This window comes from Lynx rufus, unplaced genomic scaffold, assembly GCF_022079265.1.
Source record: "Lynx rufus isolate CCGP_SWC_20201006 ecotype Redwood Valley unplaced genomic scaffold, mLynRuf1.p SCAF_8, whole genome shotgun sequence".
Lineage (NCBI taxonomy): Eukaryota > Metazoa > Chordata > Mammalia > Carnivora > Felidae > Lynx > Lynx rufus.
The window spans coordinates 763,134-785,954 of record NW_025814896.1 but is presented as its reverse complement, the minus strand read 5'-3'; the positions used below and the strand labels follow the sequence as shown (position 1 = coordinate 785,954).

Sequence of the window (22,821 nt, the reverse complement as noted above, 5' to 3'; positions counted from 1 at the left end):
GCCTGATGCCACTGTCATCCATGTGGGGGGACCCGGAGAGTCCACACTCAGACTCACACTGTACAAAAACATTACCCTGATGTAAAAAGGGAAGGCCCAAGTCCCAAAGCAACCGGGCCCTCCCGGCCCTGCTTCCCGAGGGCAGCTCTGACTGGCATCTTGGAACATTCCAGAATGGCCTGGCCGTGCTCTACGGACGCAGAGCCCTTCCCAGAAGGCAGGGACTGGGATGTCCAGGGCCACACCAGCAATACAGGAGAAGAAAAACCCGAAGCCAGACACGGTGAATGTTCCTAGGCCACCAGGTGAGCAGAGTGAACCCGAGCAGAAGCCACCCGGCTTCTGAGGTTTTGGAGCAGGTGGCCACAGACGGCAGGCGGGGGAAAGGGGTGGGGCCTGCCCACCCGTGAGGAGGAGGAAGGAGGCAGGCAGCCACGTGGGGCACCCCACACCCGCAGCAAAGACAAGCAGATCCCCACGGGGAGAGGCCGCCCACCCGCCCAGCCTCCAGGCCCAGGACTCGAGTCTCCCACAGATCCCAGAGCCTTCCCTCGCTCCCCAGCTGGCCCTGCAGGCCGCTGAGCAACGGGGAGTGCACTTCTTTCCAGGCCTCTTCCCAACTGCAGGCACCTAGGTGACAAGGGTGCCCTGCCACGCCCCCTGCCACATCCACACTCATACCCACCTTACACAGGGGAACACTGAGTCTCAGAAAGGTGGTAGGGGGCTCTGCCTCTGGCCTCATGATGCCAGAGCACAGTGTCCTTGGTGATGGGGACACGTGGGTGGGGTCCAGCCCTGGGGAGCCTGGAGGAGGGGCCAGCCTCCTGCAAGGCAACAGGGGAGAGTCACCAAAGCCCCGCAGCCCATGGCGGGGCCCCTGGGCTGCAGCGGTTGGGGCCCTGGGCAGACCTGGAGTTTCCTGTGGGTGCTCAGGGGTCTGCAAATGGCCAGTGTTCCCACAGTCCTTTCCCTCAGTGACCCCGTGACCCTCAGTCCCGGCTCCTGACAGCTGTGGGAGGAAGGGGCCCTTCTTCCCACCCCTCGCCCTAGGAGAGGTGTTGGGGACGGTGCACAGGGAAGACCAGCACCACCGCGGGGGCCCCTCACGGCACGGCCACGTGCTCAGAGTGTGTCCCCTCCAGGCCCCGAGGACCGACGTGGCTCACGAGGAAGCGTTCAGATAGAAATCTGCGCTGTGCTGGCGCAGGATGGCTGGTCTGCTTCCTCCTGATGGGGACAGGTGAGTGGCTCTACCCACCCCACAGGCTCATCCCAGCCTGGTCCCTCCGGCACCCAAAGGCCCGGGGTGGGGGAGGGCCTTCTCATGCCCTCCAGCCTGGGAACCGTCCAGGCTGCAGGGAAAGAAAGGAGGGAGGAAGCGTCCCCGGTGCCAGAATGGGGCGGTTTCCCCGCAGCCCGAGAATGGTTATGATCGCGAATTCTCCGGCAGCGGTTGCCAAGGAGACCAGTATCTCAAGCAGCCCAGATTCCAGGGGCCGGGATGGGGGGGGGGGGGGTGAGGAGGGGGAGCCAGGGTGACAAGGGACCTCAGATGACGCTCACGAGCAGCGAGGAAGCGGGCCACCTGGAGACGCAGCTCTGGCTGGAAGCACACCCCCGCTGGCTGCCTGCCGCTGCGCCCCAGGACCCACAGCAAACACTGTCTGCACCGGGCAGCAGGAGAAACCGCAGCCAGACGCCAGGAGGGACATGTGAGCCACAGCCCGAGCTCTGAGCAGAGGACTGGCAGGGTCCTGAGGGCTGGGGTCCTGACACACGGACAGCGGTGCGGGGAGGGGCCCAGAGCAGACGCGAGGTGACAGGAGAGACAGAGGACGGTGGAGGCAGTCACAGTGGCCAGAGGGGCCCCTCCTGGTGGTCAGCCTGCAGCCACACCTGCACGTCACGGGGTGCGCTCTGTGGGCGTGTGCGCGGGTGCGGGCGTGCGCGCGCCTGTGCGGGTGTGCGCACATGCGTGCTCTGCCTGCCCCTGCACTTGAGACAGAGGGGCAGCGCCCACCTCCGGGGAGAGACTCCTCTGCTTCTGTTTCCGTCTCCCCGTCCCACACCCTCGCCCCATCTGGCAGCAGGGAATTATTTATTTTCTGGGAAAATATGACAGAACCCCTGCCACCTGGCTCCTCAGTCCTGATTCACTGCCGTGGGGCCAACTGGGAGGGTCCCTCGGCACTGGCAGGGCAAAGCCCCCGTGGTCAGGCCCGCCCCAGACCCCTTCACAGCCTCCAGAGACTAACTCAGGAGATGGCTGGGGCTGTTAATCTCGTCTGTGTACTTAGTGAGATCACCATCTAACAAGGGAGCAGCCGGGATCGGAGAAGGTTGCCAGCACACCACTGTCCCTCCGGCCCCCACCAGCTGCTCTTCAGCAAGTGGGGAAGGGTCTCTGACATCCAGCCCCGCCCCTCCAGGCTAGAATTCACAGTGAGTCTACTTGCACCAGGCCCACGACAACCCTAAAGGCAGAAAATGTTCTCACCCATTTAACAGATGGGAAAACAGAGGCTCTGAAGCAGCTCACCGTGGCCGTTCAGGGTCGAGCCTGAGCACCGTCTTCCGCTGTAGACATTCCCTCTCCCCAGAATAATGTCCATCCCAATCAGGCTGTGCCTCCCTGGGGGCTGGGTGGCCCAGAAGCCCAGCAGGGCCCGGGGCTGGGCTAGCTTCCAGTGTGAGGCCAAAGCAGGCCCTCCCGTCCAGACTGGCCGCGGGGCCGCGGGAGCCTCCCGCTCACCTCGTCCGCTAGGACTGCAGCCGGCGCTACAGCCCGGAATCTAATTTCGCCCCTAATGAACTGCTCTGCCTGCAGGACACGCTGCCACTTGCAATCTCCAGTAGCGACGGAGCCCGGACTGCTGACGGCTGCTCCAGGCGTAAACCAGATGTGAAAAATCACTTTGAGATCCCGCCAGCGTTGGAGGGAGGCCAAGGCCGCACTCCTGAGACCCCTCTTCTGGAGCCAAGTCTCACCCGTGGGCGCGGCCTGCCCCCAGCCCACCTGAGCCTGCTAATCAGAGAACGGAGGCTTCTTGGTGGCACCTACCTGCACCTAAGGCTGGGGAGGTGATGGAGGTGCGACGAATGCCTCAACTCAGGAAGTCCCAGACCTCAGAAGGTCCGGCTCTTGGTCTGGCCCTTGAGTCCCCGATAAACAGCCTTGGCCTGCCCAGACCCCACCCCCACCTCACTGCACCCATCCACCAACTGGCGCCCGCGGCCACCCCACAGCCACACCTTTCACACGAATGCCCCTTCCTCTCCCAACACCCAGGGCAGGAAGGTGCTCTCAGGGGACCCCTTGAAGTCCCCCACTGGCCAGTGACCCCAGGATGGCCAAGGTCCCTCCAAGGTCTCTCTGGACAGGGGGCCATGCAGGTCAGATGTCCTTCCCTCCCTGAGCCTCGCCCCTTAGTCATCCACCCATCAGAAGCCCCAAGTTCACAGGGGCCCCCAGCCCCCCTTTTGCCCACTGCAGACCTTGCCCCCCTCCCCAAGAGAGCCAGCATCCTGGTGAAGCGCCAGGTGCTCCAGGACTGGGAGGTGTGCAAAGGGACTGAACCCAAGGGGCCCGGGCAGGAAGCCCGCTGGCTCAGCACACGACAAAGGCCATTTCCCCAGGTGCCTCCTGCTCGATCCTGGGAGACCGGGGTAATTACCACCTGGCTCACGCGAGCACAGCCGAGGGGCTCCCCCCACCCCACACCCCGCCCACACAGGGGCTGCGCCGCAGTCCCTACTTTGCGCTCCTGGGTCTTCTCTGCCTCCCCAACCCCACCCTTCTCATAGGCGATTGTGACCTCCTCCAGGCTCACAGCCTCCAGTCAGAACCCTTCTAGGTGTCTCCCTTCCTCCAAAGACCTCATCTTGGCTCTTCCATCTGATGCACCCTGTGTCCCGTGTCCACCATGCCCCACTGCAAACACCTGCCACCCCCACCAGAGACCCCCACCAGAGATAGGAAGTGTGCTTCGCTCCCCTCTTGTCTTATTTCTCAGCTTCCGCAAGCCAGCGTCCCTGCCCCAGGGCCTTTGCACACACTCCTCTTACTGCCTGGAGTTCTTTCCTGCTTGCACATCCACCATAGGGCTGCCTCCTCCTTGTCCTCAGGTTTCTGACAGGCTGCCCAGCCTTCCTACACTGGTACCCTCTGAGCAGGGGTCCATTCATTTCCTCTCCTGCTCTCTCTGCTGGCCCCCGAGTACACAGCCAGAACCCACACACAGGGGTGGCATGTGCATCCTGACGCATGCCAGCCAAGATGGCCCTCGTGAGGTCAGATCCAACTGGAGAGCAGCCCCTGGCCCCATTCAGACAAGGCTCAGTGGTGCATCCTGAGCAGTCTCTAAACACCACTGGTAAGAACTGGAAAGAAGGGGCCCGTGGGTAGGAGGCCTGTGTCCTAGAGGGACCCAGAGAGCTTCCAAAGGCAGAGCATGGGGGTCCTGAGACCAGGAGGGGCTTGGCCCTGTCTGAGGAGCCTGGCCACACAGGAACCCACAACAGGGTAGATGTGGCTCACTTCCAGCAAGGCCACACCCCAGAGGAAATGACGGAGGTAACTCATGCCCGTCCGTACAATCACAGGGGAGCCTCGTGCAGGACGAGGAGGGTTCCTCTGAGGCAGCCAGCACTGCTGTGGATGTGAGCTCTGGGGTCAGGACACAGCAGAACTGTCATCTGCTGAGAAGACATCAGCTTTTGGGGAGAAGGTGCTCAGCAGTGGGATCAGTTAGGACCATGCCCCACAAAACATCCCACGTTCCCTACATGAGCACAGGAACCAACAGACCTGCCTCCCTGCCCCACTGCCCCCTGATGTTGATGGGACAGCCAGGCCTGCCTCCCCCAGGGTCAGTCTCCCCCAGACTCTTCCTGAAGAGCCTCCAACTGGCCCTTGGGCTGGCCCATCCCCTGTGCTCCCACGGCTCACAGCTCTGGCATACCGGTCCCCTAAAATCATCCCTAGTGAGTGTTTTCTTGGACTCCACTCACATGCCTCCAAGTGACAGGAGGCTCACCCACAGGCAGAACCCCTTTTTAACATGCCCCCTCCTCGGTCCCAGTCCTCCCCCAGGCATGTGCGTGGGGTCCATTCTCCAGGCCAGCACCCACAGCCACTGTCTCCTCCCAAGCTATAAGCCACTGAGGGCACAAGGTGAGGGGAGTCAGGGACAGGGCCACCTTGTCACCCAGGGAGCACCAGGAGCTCTTATGACAGAGACAAAGTCCAGTGCTCGCCAAACAGGCACATGTAATTCCAAAGGGAAACTTCACAATACGTCGTTAGCGTGGAAAAGGATTAGAGAAGTCTGAATCCTATCTCGTTTAAAAAACGCATAGGATGGGCACAGATGCCTGAAAATAAGTCAGGTGACACAAACGTTCTTCCCGTGTTTGACTGTATCTTCCCAGCTCCCCACGAGGGGTGTGTATTATTTCTGTCATCAGCAAAGACGACAGACCATACCCAATGGTTTAAGAAGCTGCTGGCGCCCCTCACTCAGGCAGGGTTGAAACACCTGCTTTCCGTCCATGCCACATTCATACAGCTTTTGGCTAGTTAAACCACACATGCCTCAGACACGCAGGCAAGAATGCTAACTGGGAAGAAAGGATCGCTGGGAGCACAAGCTAAATCTGGAGATGCAAGCAAGTGGTCCAGGTGAAAAGGGCTGGTGCTTGTGCAGCCTCCCCAGCCCCTTCCCCAGCACCAGCCAAGGGGCCAAGGGGCCCCTCACGCCCCACGGGCCTTGGCTGGTGCCCATGAAGGGCCAGGGCCGTGGGCTCCTGTTCAGCACCGTGGCCAGCACCATGGCCAGCACCATGGCCAGCACCCTCTCCTGCCCACAGGCCTGGGATAGGCCAAGGGAAACCCACCTGCCTTCTTCTAAACCCCATCTGGGACCTAAGCTCCAAAATGCTCCCCTGCTCTGCCCTTGTGCACGTGATGAACAGCACACTGGGTCAGGCCCTGCCCTCCTGAGGGAGGCTCACTGAGGCTCTGTCTGTGGGTGAACAAACTCCCATGGGCCCGGCAGGCTCCTGTGCCAACCCGTCGGCTGCTGGGCCAGAATCGGCACTTCCACATCCTCTCCCAGTGAACCGGCTTCTCTCTGCGCCTCCCGCAGCTTGTCACCACCTCCCCACAAACCTGGGGTCCCAGGAGAAACTGGCCTTTTCCTCCAAACACTTCAAACATTTTTTTCCAAGCCTAAATGGAAAAGCAAACTCACAAGTTCTAAGCTCTCTAATTCCGTGGACGGAAAGAGCAAAGCAGACAAGACCTAGGGGGAAGGAGTGCAGCCGGGCAGGGGACGGCCGCACCCTGCAGGCCACCAGGAACAATCCAGGGGGACGCCCTCTGCGGCCGGGCTCACTCGGCACTACCCATCCATCCACTGTGAGCAGCCGACCTGCCACCATCACAGATGACTAAGGGACATCCGGGTACACTGTTCCCAATGACTCCCATTAGGACTTTCTGTACATTTACAACATTATTCCAAGTAATCCAAAAAAATTAGAGACCTAATTGTATTCAGGCTAGATAACCAGTAAAGACTAATGACACTCAGCTCTGCAGCACGTCCTGGAGATGAAAGTCAGGCTCAGGGCTGACCCGGAACACACCCATCCCCCATTTCCCCCAAGGGGAGCAGCCGTGGCCCCAACCTCCATGGTCTCTGCAAGGAGCCGCCTGGAAAGCCAGGGCCCTGTCCCCCCAGCATCCCTTCCCTTCAACCAACCCCAGGTGCTAAGCAGTGGGACGAAGATTCTGGGCAGCTGGTGGCTGGGGGGGAAGCCAGAACCCCCCCCCCAAAGTCAGGTCACCTCTCCCATTTGTGGGGGCTGTTGGAGAAGGCCATGACCTCTTTGACCCAGCACCTGCCAGGCCTGAATCCCGGCTGCCCCACTTACCATCAAGTGGCCTTGAGTCCATGACCACTCGCCTGGGGTCCTAACCTCAGCATCTGGGGGCTGATGGACAGCAGGTGTGTGGAGCACCTGAAAACAATCCTGTTCCCACCCCTGCTCATCATCCTGGAGACTCGGGGAAGTGTCAGAGGACCCCCTTTCTGAGACCTGACTGCCCCTGTGACTGAAGCTCGCAGGAACCAGAGTCCGGGGGGCAAGAGGAAGGGTTAGGTTCAACACCGCACTGGGGCCAGCATCCCCAAGGGCCACAGTCCCCTCTCTGCACCGGGAAAGGGTGAGGCTACAGGTGTATGGCAGGGTTGGTGGTGGATTGGTTTAGGGACAAGAGGCTCCTTAATCAGCACTCAGACCCACAGCCAGTGCCCATCAGTGTGACTATACCAGGCCCTTCCTTCCCCACAATGAGCCCCCAGCCTAGTCCCCTTGGGCGCCCCACGAGGACCCATCCTGCCACGCTCAGCAAGACGCTTGCAGAGAAAGCCGCACAAACTTACTGAGAGCAAATCATTCTAGGAGCACCTACTCCCCTGGAAATGTGGAGCGGACAGCTGCCCCTGGGCAGCTCAGCCGGAGGGCCCCCAGTCCAGGGACCCTGCAGTCCTCAGGGCCTTCAGCATGACCTAGACCAGCTTCAAACAATAAAAACTCCAGCCCTCCCTGCCCCCAGCTCCAGACCAGTCCATCTACTGAACAGCCCGTAGACCCCCTCCCCTCCGACTCTGTGGCCCCGGCTTTTTAAATTCACATGAGGAACAGGCTACAGGGAGAGCCATCTCTGCCACTGCTGACCCTCTCTGACACGCACGCACCTCCCCAAGAACTACAGAAGGAGAGCAAACTCACTCCGGGGGTTCACCACTGTGCCACCAGCAGCCGGGAAAGGGAGCTGAGAACGAACGGATCAGTGCGACGCACCACCACCGCGAAGGGTGGGGCCCAGCTGCTGAAAGGGGCCCCGGGGACAAGGACAAACGGGACTCATTTCCAGAAGCACTGCTTTCTTCAAAACCCTCCCCCCAGCACAGACGACGTTGTTCTCTGGGGACAATCTTAGGTCTGCACGGCCCTCTTCTTCGTACCTAGGACCCAGCTAAGCTGTTCCAGCTTTGCTGGGCAGGGTCGACGGGTGCCACACAGCCACAACAGGAAGACACACTTCCTCCCGCAGCGACGGCCCGGCGCATCGTCACAAGTGAGGAGCCGTTTTAAGAGGCTGCTGGAGCTGTCAGCGCATTGCTGCTGGAAAGCACCACTGAGCTCCAGCCTTGCAGAAGAAAGCAGCCGTGCCCGCAGCGTCTCCCACGCTCTGGGGACAGCGCGGTCGAAGGTGGGCTCAGCCTTGAGGCCCACACACACCTAAGTCACTACATGACTTAGCCGAGGATGGTTGGGGGGGGGGGGCTGGTCAGGCCCCCCGGGTGGAGACCAGATGTCCCCGGCGAAGTTCTTTCGGGTCCCAAGAGTCCGCCCGTCCAACCCACCCGCGACGGTGTTCTTCGAGCCCAAACCGTTCTGCCTCCATGTCTGGAGGTTCAGGATGCTGGGGATGTGTGCCATTCGGCTGCGAACAGAAGACGTGTCCCCGGACCCAGGCGGCTGTAGAGCAAGCAACTTCCTTCAGGAAAACAGCAGGTCCCCCTGCAACACACAAGCAAGCGTCTGAAGTGTCAGAGGCCTCAAGTTTACGTGCGGGCTCGTTGACAGCAGCCACAACCCTCCTGATCCAGGCCCGGCTACTGGCTGATGGCTGAGGACTGGCCGTGGCTGGGCCGAGGGGCAGATGGCTGAGGGCGCTGTCCAGGACATGCTTGCTGACCGTTGTCCACCTGTCTGACCAGTCTCTATGCAGGACGACGCTTTTCATTTTGCTAAGCCACAACCACGGAGACCTGGCAACAACGGCCACGAGCTTCGTGAGCGCCACACACATCAAACACCACGCCGAATGATTTGCAGGAGATGAACACGGAGCTCTTAGCCCCCGTTACAGACAAGAAGACTCAGTCCCGGGACGTCAGTGGAGGCAGGACCCCAGTCAGGTGAGCCTAGAGCTAGGGGTCCCCACCACTCGCCGTCTTTCACAGGAACGTGCCCTCTGGACCATCTCCACTGGCTACAACGTCACGCCATGAATAGTGAGCGGTTAAGTGACACACCCAATAGGAGGAATTGAGACAGCATGACCTCAGCGAGGGCGAACGTGGTGACATCTGCTACCAACGCGCCCCCTGCAACGTCCATCCAGGAACGACCCAACATTTGTACTTGAGAATACTTAAAAAGAGCCACCTGAGAGGTATCCCAGCACCATCACGGTAACAAGACATTGGGCACACACCAGTCACCGATGTCCCTTATAAGCTCTGCCCCCGAAGGGGAACAGCCTGCAGCCCAGGGCCCATCCGCCATCATGAGCCTTCTAACAGGACGGGTCCTGACGCCCAGACCTGCCTCTGGCCCCACCCGCCCTGTCCAGCCTCGGGCAGACGCTCAGGGGGCACAGAACACGCACTCCGTGGGCTTCCCTGTCCCGCACGAAGGTTCAAGCCTCTGAGGGGTCTCCCCTCCCCTCAGCCAAGACCCCGTTGTCAGTGCCTCCCGTGAAATGTCCCAAAAGCTCAGTCCTCTGGACCTTATACCTTCTACGGGACGGGTAGAAAGCCAGCTCCCAAAGGCAGCCCTGTGGCTCCACTAACAAGGACCCAGAACATCTGCCGAGTAACGCTCATGCAGAGACCCACGGGGCCTGCCTCGGTCAGGCAGGAGCGCACGTATTAACAAAGATCTGCGGATTAACGTGTTAACTAAAATAAACTGGTAAAACCCAACCTGGAAGCACTCCATCCAGGGGCGCCTGGGGGACTCAGTCAGTTAAGCATCCGACTCTTGATTTCAGCTCAGGTCATGATCTCGAAATTCATGGGTTCAAGCCCCATGTCAAGCTCTGTGCTGTCAGCACAGAGCCTGCTTGGGATTCTCTCTCTCCCTGTCTCTCTGCCCCTCCCCGACTTGTTCCTCTTCCTCTCTCCCTCTGTCCCTCTCTCTCTCTCTCTCTCTCAAAATAAATAAAAATAAACTTTAAAAAAAGAAAAAAAAGGAACTCCATCCGGACTCAGCCTATGCCTCCTGGAAGTAATCTGGCTCAGTAACCTGACCTTCTGGGGTTTAAGCTTTGTTAGAAGCAGGGTGGCTCTCCCACCACATGGTGAGCATCTGGGGTCTCAGGGTCCCCAACACACAGTGGTGCCCACGTCACCAGCCAAGCCGAGCCTCCCTCCTTCTGAGACTTCGGACTTGGAATATTTGACTTGTACGGATTTCTAATAAAACCGAGATTTTTTTTCTGCTTGAATCTGTGAAGCTGTCCAGCACTGAGCCTCCCACCTACCCTATCGCCTTGCAGACCCAAGAATGTGTGTGGAGACTGACCCCGTGTGACAGTGGACAGTGATCAAAAAATGTTATACTGGTACAGAGTGATCTCACTTTCAACGGAGGGTGGGAAGTTCTGCAAAGACGCCCGAGGTCTCCAGGCCAGCGAGGATGGTCTGCTAAGCCCCGGTTTCCCTGGAAACCACAACTCTCCTGGCATTCCCACCTTTGTGGAAATTTCCATAAGATTCTCCAAGTCCCAGTGGACACTTTCTCCCCAGGCCTATAGAGAGGTCTGCGACTGGAAAGCAGTTGAGAATACAGCCTTCTTCCGGAAACACAGAATGCTCCGTCAGCAGAGGAGGGACCCTGCCACCCACCGCCCCGGGGCCACACTCAACCCCCAAATGCGGTCAGACCAAGGAACAGAGTGGCCAACACTCAGGGTCAAGGCTGAGGGCCAAGGCTCCACCTCCCACCCAGGTGGCCCACCGGTGGCAGATGAGCGGGAGGGGACAGCAGGCGGCCTGTGCGGGCCAACAGTGTGACCCCACTTGGGTTAGCCAAGGCCACGCAGGGGACTGGAGCAAGGCCATGAAGCCCCGGACCCCAGCCTGCTGCTGGGGGGGGGGGCAAGAGGTCACACGGGGCCCCACAGCCCCCAGCACCGGCCCCACAGCAGATGCCATCTGAGGACACAGAGGGCTTGGCAGTCGAGCCCAAGAGAAAACAGCTCACAAAAAGTGAGCCAGTCAAGTGAGCCCAGACTTCACGGGCTCAGCCCCGTGGCCGTCACCGGCATTTTCCACCCGGCCTATTTTAAATGCAATTTCATCCTGGCAACTTAAAGTGGCTTTCAGATGTTGGAAAGGTTAAGCAATCTGTACCCCCAAACTCTCATCTCCAAGGCAGAGACCCCTTTCGGCCTGAGTGGGGCAGCTCCGGAACCCTCTCAACCTGGCCTGTCCTCAGTCTCCCCACCAGTGAGAATGGGCACCTCCCAGGCTCCCAGGGACACATCCGAGACCCGCACACTGTAGACACAAAATAAACCCCACCCCCAGCTGCAGCCAGAGAGACCACCCTAAGGAGATCCCCCTGAAGGACTCCCATCGAGCGCGGGGGACACACCCCTGAAAGGTGGCCTAGGCCTTTTCTGTGGCTCACGACCGCTTTGAGAAAGTCATGGAAACTCCAGACCTTCTATCTCGAAAACCCTCTCACACAAAAACGCCCCCGCTGTCAGGGTGCACAGAACGTCCGAACCCTGAGGCTCCAGCCTGAGGAGTGAGGAGGGGCAGGCAGTGGGGAGGAGAGGAGGGGGGTGGGGAAAATCTGTGGGCCTCCTGCAGCTGAGTCTGGCCCCTTTCCCACCCCACACGCCCAGGTCCTCAACACAGGGCCCCACCCAGTGCTGACAACACGGTCAGGTCCCCGGCAACCTCACCCCGGACCCACGTGCAGCCTGGGCTGCTCACCCGAATCTGGGTGGGCCGTCACATGGGGCAGGTCAGCCGGGGCCGGCTGTCTATCTCGCTACGAGCAGAGGAAGGGACCCTCCAGGGGCGTCAGGGCTGGGGGGGGGGGGAGTGCCAGCTGTTTCTGCCCAGGAGGGCCCACACCTCAGCCGGTGTCGGATCCCCCCTGACGCAGGGAAGGCTCCTGTCTCCAGAAGCAGGTCTCAAAAAGCTCACACCAGGAAGGAGTGATGGCCATAGCTCTGGTCCCAGAGGCGTGTCTTCGGAGAAAGCCCCTTCCACAGACGGAAGAGGGGGAACCTGCCTGAGGCCCACCAAGCCGGGAGGCCACAGGGCGGCCACCCTCCCTCCCCACCTCTGAGAACCACTGCCCCCAGGATCCCCTGGGACACCCAGAGGGGCTGGCACACCTCCATCTTCCAGAAGCCAGGCTGTGGTGGCAAAAGGAGAAGAAACGTGGTCCCAGGGGGCTCAGGGCTGCCCCAGGCCCGAGGACTCCTTTCTGGCCGGAACAGACCGTATAGGCCTTGTGCCTGCCCTCCACTGGCTTCCCCAGGCCCACTCAGTGCCAGGCAGGGAAGAGGGGCTTGGACTTCATTTAATTAATGAATCAACAAACCAAATGACACTCAGATTCGGGCCAGTCCTTGTGCCGGGCAAGGGGATGCGAGGGTTGCCGCACCGTCGAGTAACTTGGGCCTCGAGCAGGAGACCAGCACCAGGGTGGGGCTGGACCCCAAGCACGGGCACAGGGACGGGGGAGAACTCCACACCTGGGGGCCTGGGGGCTGAGTAGGAGCTACAAAAACAGGCAGGAGACACGTCACCATCCGGGGAGAGCCACCGGGCCACCCTGAGAGAGCAGCTCAGGTCCCCGGGGCCCTGGGAACAGGGAGTATGATGCCCATTTCACTGTGGGAAGACTGAGGCCTGCACATTCCGTGACTGCACTCAAGTGTCGAACCCAGCAGCTGCCGAGACCTCTGCTCCCCTCCTGCCAGTGAGCGAGGCGGGGGGGGGGGGTTGGGGGGGGTTGGGGGGGGTTGGGGGGGGGAGGGGTGCGGAGAGAGCTCTGTGCCCTCGGTAGAGAAGCAGGAAGGGGCTGAGCAGGCCGCCTGGGCAGCGAGGACCACTGTCCCCCATGCCCCCACACGCCGCAGGTCTGGACATCCAGGCTCACAGACACCTGAGGTGGACCCCAGCACAGACCCCACGGACACGAGAGCCGCCACCAGACTCGGGCATCCCTCACGCTCTGCTTTGCTCTGCTCCCCATTCTGGGTGCTGCAGCTTTTAGGGGGCAGGAGGGGCTGGCTGCTTCAGGCCCCGGCGGGGAGGAGCCACTCAGGGCTGGAGACGGGGCCACACAGACGGGGGACCCCCCCAGGACGTCCTGCCAGCCAGGGACGTGCAGCCGCACCACGGGTCTGGCAGAGGCACCCAGGGGCTGGGGGCGGGCTCGGGCCACGTACTGGAGGCCACGTTGGGCCGCGACCCGGATGACCAGAGCTGGCCCCACCAGGCGGGGAGGGAGGTGGTGATAGGAGGGCCACTGCTGAGGAGACACAGGGCTCTTCCCAGGCTGAACGGCATACCTGAGCACACCTACCTGAGCACACCTACGTGGGAAGAGCCAGTCCCCTCACTGGGGCCGGTGGGGGGGGGACACTCATGTTGCCAGAGCAGCCCCGCCCGTCTGGACTCCCGGGTGGTTCAGCGGCGCTGGGCCTGGAGACGGCCCGAGGCAACTGCCAGGGCCGTGGTCCCTCCCCAAGACACCCTCCCCTCCAGCACTTCCCTCCCAGGGTGTTCTCCCCCATCCCACGGAGGATCTGTCCAGGGCACACACTCACAGGCACACGGGCACATGCATGGGGCACACACGCCTCCCGTCCCGAGGGGGCACATGGAGGTGCCTTCCCAGAATCCGTCCCTCGATCCCATCCCAAAATGCCTCTTTCGTACAAAATGGCCGAGTCCCGGTCCCAGTCTAACTGGGATGGCAGAGAGCGCCTGCCTGCTCAGAGACTGTGCACGCCAACGGCCCAGTCCACACGCAGCAGCTCCCGCAACACCACACACGTGAACACTCACGTGCGCACAAGGCCGGTCCGAGACCACCGGACCTGCCCCAGGAGCCAGGAGTTCCCTGAACAGGGCCTGGGAAACCAAGAGCCCGTTCCTGGGCCAGCAGCACCGCTCCTCCTGGGTGACCACTCTACCAAGGAGGGGCTCCAGAGCCCAGAATGTGCACTGCGTTAGACACATACCTGCCCCTCCAGCTGACAGGGGTCAGGGCTGCTGTGTGCGGGGGGGGGGGGGGGGGTGTCCAGGCCGGGCCAAGGAGAAGGGCAGGAACCGCGGGGCAAGGCAGACCACAACCCTCAGCCTAGAGCTGGGAGAGGGAGGTAATATTTGGACACCCCTCCTCCCCATTTCAGCAGCCCTGAGGCTCACCCTAGCTGGAGAGTGAGCGGCTTGGGGGTTGAGGAACAGCGGGCCAGCCCCTTCCCCCAGCGCCTTGCCCCCTTCCTTGGGGGAGTCTAGGCCACAGGGGGCCTCCAGGAGTCCAGATCCAGTGGCAGGACCCGCAGCGCCACCCTCCCTCCCGGCTGGCCCTTTGTTCAGCGCAGCGGCCGTGGGGAGGGGCCTCGGGCCGAGGAAGGGAGGCTGGGGCGCCGCACATCTCCCCATCCTGCGGGGGAGGGGCTGATGAAACCCAACCAGGCCGCTGGCGGTAGGGGGATGGCTCCCCCACACCCGCCTGAACGCCCGGGCCCCAGAACTCCTTCCAAATCGCACTACCGTCTCCGCCCTTCGCTTTAGCCAGGGAACGCGGTCCCCCGGCTCAGAGCACGGCACCGGCGTGACCGACACGGGCGCTCGGACACACAGAGGCCCCCCCCCACCGCCCCGCGCCCCCCCGCCGGCGTGCACTCATAGAGCCCCCCCCCACCGCCGTGCGCCCCGCGACCCCGCCGGCGCTCACTCACACATAGGCCCCCCACGCTGCCCAGCGACCCCGCGTCCGCGTCCCCCGAGACCCCCGCCGGCGCGCACTCACCCGTGGGCCCCCCCACCGCCCGAGCCCCCCGCTGGCGCGCGCTCACCTGCAGACCCCCCCCGCCGCCCCCCGCCGGCGCGCACTCACCCGTAGGCCCCCCACCACCCTCCGCGGGTGCGCACTCACCCGTGGGCCCCCCCACCGCCCCTCGCGCCCCCCGTCGGCGCGCACTCACCCGTAGACCCCCCCCCACCGCCCCTCGCGCCCCCCGCCGGCGCGCACTCACACGTAGGCGTGGTAGACGAACGCCCAGCCGCGCGGCCGCTCCAGCACGTTGTAGAGGAAATTCTGCAGCTTGCGGTAGAAGGCGTTGCGCTTGGGGGGCTTCCCGGCGCCCGCGCCTCCCGCGCGCGGCTTGCTCAGGATGCTGCCGCGCTTGGGGGCCTCGGAGCCGGCGATGAGCAGCGCGCCGTCCCGGGTGGAGTCGGGCGCGCCGGGGTCCAACCCCACGAAGCCCACCTTGAGCTTCTTCTCCCCGCTCGGGCCGGGGTACACGCCGCCGTTGCGCGACTTCTGCACCATGGTGCCGGGCGGCGCCCCGGCGGGCGCGGGCTCAGCGGGCGAGGCGCGCGGGGGGCGGCGCGGGCCCGAGCCCAGGCCCCCGGCCCGGGAGCCGCATGGCCGAGGCGGCGGCGGCGGCGGCTCCGCGCTCCTGCCGGCCCGGGCCGCGCGCCGGGGACGCTGCGGCCGCCTGGCTCCGCCCGCCGCCTCGCCCCGCCCCCGTTAACCCCCGCGACGCCGCGCCGGCCGCGGGAGGGGAGGGGGGAGGGGACCCGGCTGCTCCAGGCGTCCGGCCGCCCCGGGCCGCCTGGCCCCGCTCCCGCGGCCCGGTGTGCCCTGACGAGGGAATCGGGCCCCCTGGTCGTTCCCTGGCCAGACAAGCGCGCCGCCTGAGCGGCCCCCAGCTCTCCGTGGATCGGAGCGCCTGGCCCCAGTCGGATTCTTACCAGCTGGGCCCCTGGACTGGACGCCTGGGAGCAGGACGGAGGGACGCCCAGGACGGAGAGACAGGCACCGGCTCTTGCCGGACCCTCCGTGAAGGCCCAGCCCACTAGGAACTTACGCCCTTGGCCTCTAGGTGGGCCAGGCATGAAGACCCCTTAGACGCAGGTCCCCCCTGAGTGTACAGGGAGGCATCTGGAGACACTTCCCAAGAGGTTACCTGAACTGGGCTTTGGAGAAGGAGTCCTGAAGGGAGGCAGCAGGGGAAAGGCGAGGAGGGTTTGCAGAGGCCCCTGCGGCAGGAAGAGGGGCAAAGGTGGTCAGAGAGGTGAGACCTGAGACACTTGCCCCTGGGGGGCCTGGGCTTTCTAAGGCAGACCCCAGAAAGGGCCCGCGGCAGGGGGGTGGCCGGTGGGCCCCAGGGCAAGACACAGGCCGGAGGCCAATGGGGAAACCGATGCCACAGTCCAGGAGGGAAGGTTCTGGACACAGATGGCATGGAGTCCTCCTGAGGGCAGTTGGCAGAGGTTGCCTCCTACAGCCAGGAAGCCAGGGTGTCCTGGGGGGGAGGGGTCTTTCTAGAACCTGCTTCTGGGAAGCCAAAGGACCCATGCCTCAGCCACTTAGAGGCCCCGGTGCACTCCATGCTGACAGTCCCCACCGTGTCCCCCCCCCCCCGAGCCTCCCTCTGTCCCCCGTGGATGGTGTTGGCCGCAGGTGCCTCTCCCGACGGCAACCAGCCTCTCCCCGCATTTGCCCGGCACCGAGGGGTCCACTGAGAGAGGCCCTGTGCTGAACCGTCCTCTCCAGCCACTAGGCTCACAAGCCAGCACGCTCTACCGCACTGGGTCCGCTGTGTCGTTTGCCCCTTTCTTTCTATAGCTTTCTATATTCAGCGGAAAACAGAATGGTCGATGCAGGCACAGTGCTCATTTGTAAGTCATCTAGAATGTTGGGGACGGAGTGCCACTTAGGCCCCACATACACCTGTGCACACAGGTGTGTCCCAGGGACCACACTCTTGACCCCTACCTCCCTGCCCCTCGGTCATTAGCTGCGATCAGCCAGCATGTCCCCAAATGGCTGCAGTTTTCTTGAGTATGTGTACCATCGCTGAGGTCGAGCGCAGGAAGGGGGACCCACCTGGTCACTTCGAGGGGAAGACAATGGCCTAGATCGCAAAAGGAAAGAAGCTGCCGAGACTGGCCCTGCTGCTCGGACTCTGAGCAGCCCTCGTTCCCCCTCATCCTGTTAAGGGGAAGCCCCGGTTTGTGGCGTGCCACGTATGCTGGGCATGGCCTTTCCTCGGGGAGCCCCTTGTCAGGGTTCAATGTGAGAGTGAAGTGGATCCGTGGTTAGGGTCGTTTCGCAGAGGATGAAGGAGTGACTCCCAGGTATCGTTTTTGCAGACGCATGAGCATTGAGTGGGAGCGAAGTCTGTGCCGTCTGGCGTCCAGGACAAGACGTGGGTCTAAGCGTCTACTTTAGAAAGGTGTTCGGTGCTGTTACGCCCTGGACACAGGCGAACCACATTTTTAAACGCTATTTCTACTGTTGCGTGACATCGTTTGATAGCGGTGAGACCCCAGACCCCTCCTTGGACGCTAGGTGTCTGCTTTACTCATCACCTGCGAGCATTTTTTTAAAAAGGTGTTCCTAGTATTTCTGTTTGTCCAAGTTGTTCACCCATACCCCACCGCGTGCGCACAGGCTTCTCTCCTCCGTGACGGTTCCCACCAGGTGACCCGACGTTGTTCCCTGTTGTAGGTGGACTCGGTGAAGCTGACCTGGAGACATCGGTTCCCAGCCTACATCACCAACTTGGTCTCCATTGTCTTCGTGGTAAGTTCCGGAAGGCTAAGGCGGGAGAGATCAGGGAGGCCCACAGGGAGAGTTGTGTGCTCGCCGAGACCAGAGTCAGGCGTCAACGTGACATTTGTTCTCATCCCAGAGTGTAGGGTGCCCCGAAGGTGGGAGGGGACCAGGATTCCGCGGGGACCCCAAGGGGACCCACATGCCCCAGGTTGCCTTCACAGTCCCCTGGGGGAGGCCCCTCCAGCAGGAGCACCGACAGCCAGGCTGGAGGGGAGGCTGCCGGGGACGCGCAAGGCCGCTGTTCTCTTGCTCACGCAGCTTTGCCTCGACCCTCAGGGGCTGTGGCGCGCGAAGCCCACCTCAAGGCGTGAAGATCTTTGCTTCCTCTGTCTAGGACGTCCTTTCAGTGAGCTGGCTCATTGAACATGTATGCTTTCAGTGTTGTGCCACGTACAAGGACTGCATTGTCGGCAACCTGGTCAACAGTGCCCTCCACCCCTGCAGCCCAGGGAAGCAGTTCGTTGAAAATGCTCAGTTGGGGTGAATTCCATACAAGAGACAGGAATTTCATTTATTTAAAAATAGATGGGAAAGACTTTCAGGCTCAAGCCATCTTTGCCAAAACTGCACTATGGGATCCAGGAAAGAGAAGTGGAAAAATCCAGATGCACGCGGCACCCAGCTCGGGTCCGGAGGGACCTTTCACCGGGACGCGGGCGGGCAGGCTGGGCTGTGCGCTGTCTTTTCAGCACCTCCAGCTCCGGTCACTCCCCCCAGAACCTAGGGCCTAGCACCCTGCTCCTGGCTCTCCTCTCGGTTCCTCCTCCTGTCCCCACATCGCTGGCTACACCAAGCAGCCGAGATCGGACTCCTGAGCTGAGAAACGAACGTTGGCCACCGTTGCCGTCTTACGGAAGGACAGCTCCGAGTTCTCACAAGTCCCCACCTGCCCCCAAAGCGCTCCTGCATGTTCCCTTCCGATCAGGGACTCACCACACGGGGCTGTGAGCCCGCTTCCCAGCCTGGCACCCCTGCCTTTGTGTGTGTCCTTCCGTGTCCCCCAGAGCCTGGCACAGGGTCCACAATGTGTGGACGGTATATATCACGGCTGCCGCTGGTGCAGGCCAGCGTGGAGAAGCTACACGGTGACTCTTCCCACAGTGGTCAGGCCAGGGAGTGGGCTTGGCATCTCCTGGAATGCAGTCCTGGGAAGTCACGACCCTAGTCTCACAGACGACACGTGACGGCGGGTCCAGAAGACATCAGAGTGCAGGGGAAGTGAGTCTAGAAGGAACAGGCTTCCACTGGCTGCTTGTCCTGGCCGAGGGAGGTCAGCGGTGAGGCTGCACTGGCCCTTCCGTGGTAGAGTAGGGGCTGCCCTGTCACCCTGCCCGTGGGGGCCCTTCTAGCACAGCCCCAGCCTGATGCTCTGTTGACAGAGAAGATATTTATGCCCAGGTGTCTGGAGACACTTGAGTTCCGTGGGCCAGTGACCATGGGGACACTGGGGACAGACACTGAAAATCAGACTTCCCTGTACCCACCCGCCTCCTCCCAGTAGAGGAGGACCAAGCTCCTTCCCCAATCGCGGTGCCTTCAGGAAAACAGATGATCCTGGCGGAGGCCCAGAGAGGACACTCACCAGGCCAAGGAACAAGACTTAATTTGGGGAAATGAGAAGAGACAGGCTCTCAATCTCCTAACCTGGGTCGGAGCTGTTGTCTTAATTCTGTAATTTGGACAACAGGAAGTGCCTACCCGACAGAAAGTCCCAGCCCTCCCCTCCGGGGAATTTTCCATCATTAGGAGGAGGAAGGGCTGAATTTATCCAGTTCATGGGGGAGCAGGACAATAAGGAAAAGATTCAATACGAAAGCATTGATTTTTTTGAAACATCTCACGCTAAAGTCAATGAAAATCTAACGTATAGGCTTTTTTTCAAGGATCAGAGCCCCCAACAAGCTTCCCCAGCCCCCAGCAGAACAGCTAATCATATGAGGGCTGATTTGTATTTATCAGCCACAGGCCCTTCCTTGCACAGCCTGTGACAGTGGAAACGGGCTGGGGAGTAGAGGTGGATCTGGACAAGGTTTTGGGCCTTCAAGGGAACCCCCTGCTCGCGGCCCCACGCCCTCCCACCCCCTTGCCGCCCTCTCCAGGAGGGAACACGGAACACACAGGGTGGCGGTTGGGAGGGATAACCCCTGGCCTGACCTCTGCCGCAGCCGCCGGCACAGGGAGGTCTCTGGGCATCTTCTCTGGGAGGCCCTGCTTACGGGTCTTCCCTGAAGTGGACCCCCGCCCTCCTTCTCAGCTCTGGTTCCCCAGCGTGGTAGGAAGCCGTGTCACGTGTTTGCTGCCTCCTGTTCATCTCCCCACTGGACAGGCAGTACACATACTCACAGCCCCCTGCACACACTCACAGCCCACAGAAGCCGTTCATCAACATTCTGTGAATGACAGTCACTTTGTTCTAGGGCTGGACATCGCTTGGAGCCTCGAGCCAGGATGTGCCCTTGATGACTGCAGCCTGGGGCTTGCGTGGCTCAGGGGCTGCCGGGGTAGACCATGGAGGACATGGGCAGCTGGAGCTCAATGCCATGGAGACTGGCTCCCTGCCAGCAGAGTGGTCAGCTCCCCCACACACAGGCTGTCAGCATCTGGGCCCTGGCTGCCCGCCCACTGCTGGCCTGGGCTCGTTTGAGTGCCCTGCCTGCTTGGCCAGATGTCCAGTAGGCTTTGGACAGAGCCATCTAACCTGGGGCAGAACCCATGGGCTGTCACAGGCCTTCACCCACCCCTTCACCCAGCACAAGGTCACCACCGAGCCAAGCTAGGAGGAAGGGACAGAAAGACTGGACTCTCCAGCCAGCAGACCGGCGACACGTCGGCCCAGACAGAGCTGGAGTCCTTGGCCAGCACCAAGGGCTCTGCTGGGGTGGCCCCTGATGACCCACTCTGCCAGCAGCACCAGGCTGCGCCCCGACACCAGGCTGCGCCCCGTAGCATCACCGGAGGCAGGGTGTTGTTGCTGCAGAGTACAGCACTGAGATGGCCCGGTGAGCTCATCTGAGCTCTGAGACCTTGGGCAGACCAGGTAAGCGAGCTGGCAGGGCCCTGGCTCCCTCACTGGTCAGGCGGAGAGAAATGGCTCCCACCTGGTGGGGCTGCGGGGGCACTGAATGGAGCAGAGCAGCACAGTGCCCTGAGCAGCGTCGGCTGAGTGGTGTCCGGGGTCTGTGGCGGGGGGGGGGGGGGGGGCAGGAGGTGCCCCAGCAGCCCCGGTTCCCCACTTGGAGGCTCCCTCTCCCCTCATTTCTTACAGACCTCCACACACAGGCTGCAGTTGAAGAAAGTGCCCCATCCTTCCTCCCAGCTCAGATGTGCTGACCCCATCCCTTCCTGACGTCCTACCCACAGAGATGAGATCCATCAGGCCAGTCGCTCTCCCCTAGGGGTGGTCTCGTTCCCCGGAGACATCTTTGTCTAACATGCCTGGGGCAGGTGTTACTGGCCCCTCCTACAAGGCACAGAAAAGCCCTCCCACCGCCACAACAGAGAATTATCTATCCCTGGATGTCAATAGGTTAGAGGTTAAGACACCATGATTTAGGTTAACCAGGTCTTCTCTTAAAATGCAAATATTTCTGGTAAGTTAACCATCCACACCTTAGCATAAAATAGTGCAAATACGTGGATTTTTCTCCCTAAGGCTCCTAACAATACGCAAGCCAAGCGACGAGCATCTTCATGGGAAAGGAGGCAGGAATCTGGGAGGGGTTGGAAAGGAGGGCGCCCCGCCAAGGGCTTTGGGCAGGCGAGCATCTGTGTGAGGGTCCACACAGGTCGGGCTCATCATCAGCTCGTGGTCAGAACATAACACAGTAGCCCCGCACCTTCCACGATGCTTTTTTCTAGCTTGATGACAAAACACTACTCTCACCCCATCACTGAACAATGGAGTCTTTGCAGTTTCACAGTTCGGAGGCTTAATTTACATGTGTGACTTTGGGCAAGTTGCTGAACCTCTCTGTACCACGGTTCCTCAGCCTGTAAATGGGGCTAATAACAGTACATACATCACAGGGTTGTTACGACAGTGAGATGAGTTAAGGTTTGTAAAGCATTTAGACCGTGCCTGGCACGAGGGAGACTTCTATCAGCATCAAAGGAAACACAAATGAATCCGTCCCAGGGCGGGCTCTGAGTGCATTGAATCTACAGCGTGTACTGCCTTCCTCCACCAAGATGAAGACCGTGGGTGTCGGGAGACACACAGAGTGAAGACAGGGAGGAGGGAGGGCACCCAAGGCACCCAACGTCCCGGGAGCACCCCCACCCCAGCAGAGACGGCCGCAGCCTTCCGGGAAAGCTGGGGGACACGGGAGAGCCATTTTACCCAGACGGCAGCCCTAAGGGTGCAGACAGCTGCCGTGCGGGCCCCACCCGCTCTGGGGAGCAAGAGGTTTGCTCAAAGGCCAGGACGTGAACGGAGACATTTTACAACCCCCCACCACGGGACCCCTCTGCGCCACCTCCCCTCCCTCCGCGTGCCCCCGGCTCCCCGTTTGGTTCAGCGCTGCCCTACACCGTGCAGGCAGCTGAGCCCTGGAACCCAGGGGCCCCGGCCCGCCTGACAGGCGCAGTTTCGAGTGGCGGCTGGCAGTCGCCAGATCCCAGGGTGGGCTCTCCGGGCCAGGCACCCCACCAGGGCCATCGGGCACTGTGTGCCAGCCCACAGCCCCCAAGCCCCCTCCTGGGAGCCTGGGGGAACAAAGCTCCCCTTCCAACCAGAGCTGCCAGCATCGACCCCTCCGAGTCTCTTCAGGGCCACAGCCCAGAGACTGACTGGCACTCGCCCTCACTGACCCCTCCGGGCCCACCCACTCTGCCCAAGGCGGACACGGGATAAGGAGAACCCAGATGCCGTCACCTCCCCCAACCCTTGCTTTGGCCCCCGCTCAGACCCAGTCCGGGCCCAGACCCTGCTGTGATGAGGCTGATTGGGCCTCCTTGCTGGCCGCCACCACGGCCCGACTCCCGGCCCACGAGCCCGTGTCTGGGCTGGTCTTGACTCGAGGCCCCCTCCACCCTCTTTCACCTCCTCCCCCGCTGACCCCCACGGTGAGACACCAGGAGCAGCAGTGAGGCCAGGAAAGGAGCCGGCACCCTGAGTCTCCTACTGACACCGTG

At 61.8% G+C, this 22,821-nt stretch overlaps 1 protein-coding gene across 1 annotated transcript in view; it reads right to left on the bottom strand.

Moving 5' to 3' along the window:
* Positions 1-15,393, bottom strand: part of KCNQ2 (potassium voltage-gated channel subfamily Q member 2) — a 52,451-nt gene extending 37,058 nt beyond the window's left edge. Inside the window, exon 1 of the mRNA XM_047069374.1 lies at positions 15,098-15,393. Within this exon, the coding sequence (XP_046925330.1) occupies positions 15,098-15,393 (296 nt within the window). The remainder of the gene's footprint in view (positions 1-15,097) is intronic.
* Positions 15,394-22,821: the final 7,428 nt, after the last annotated feature.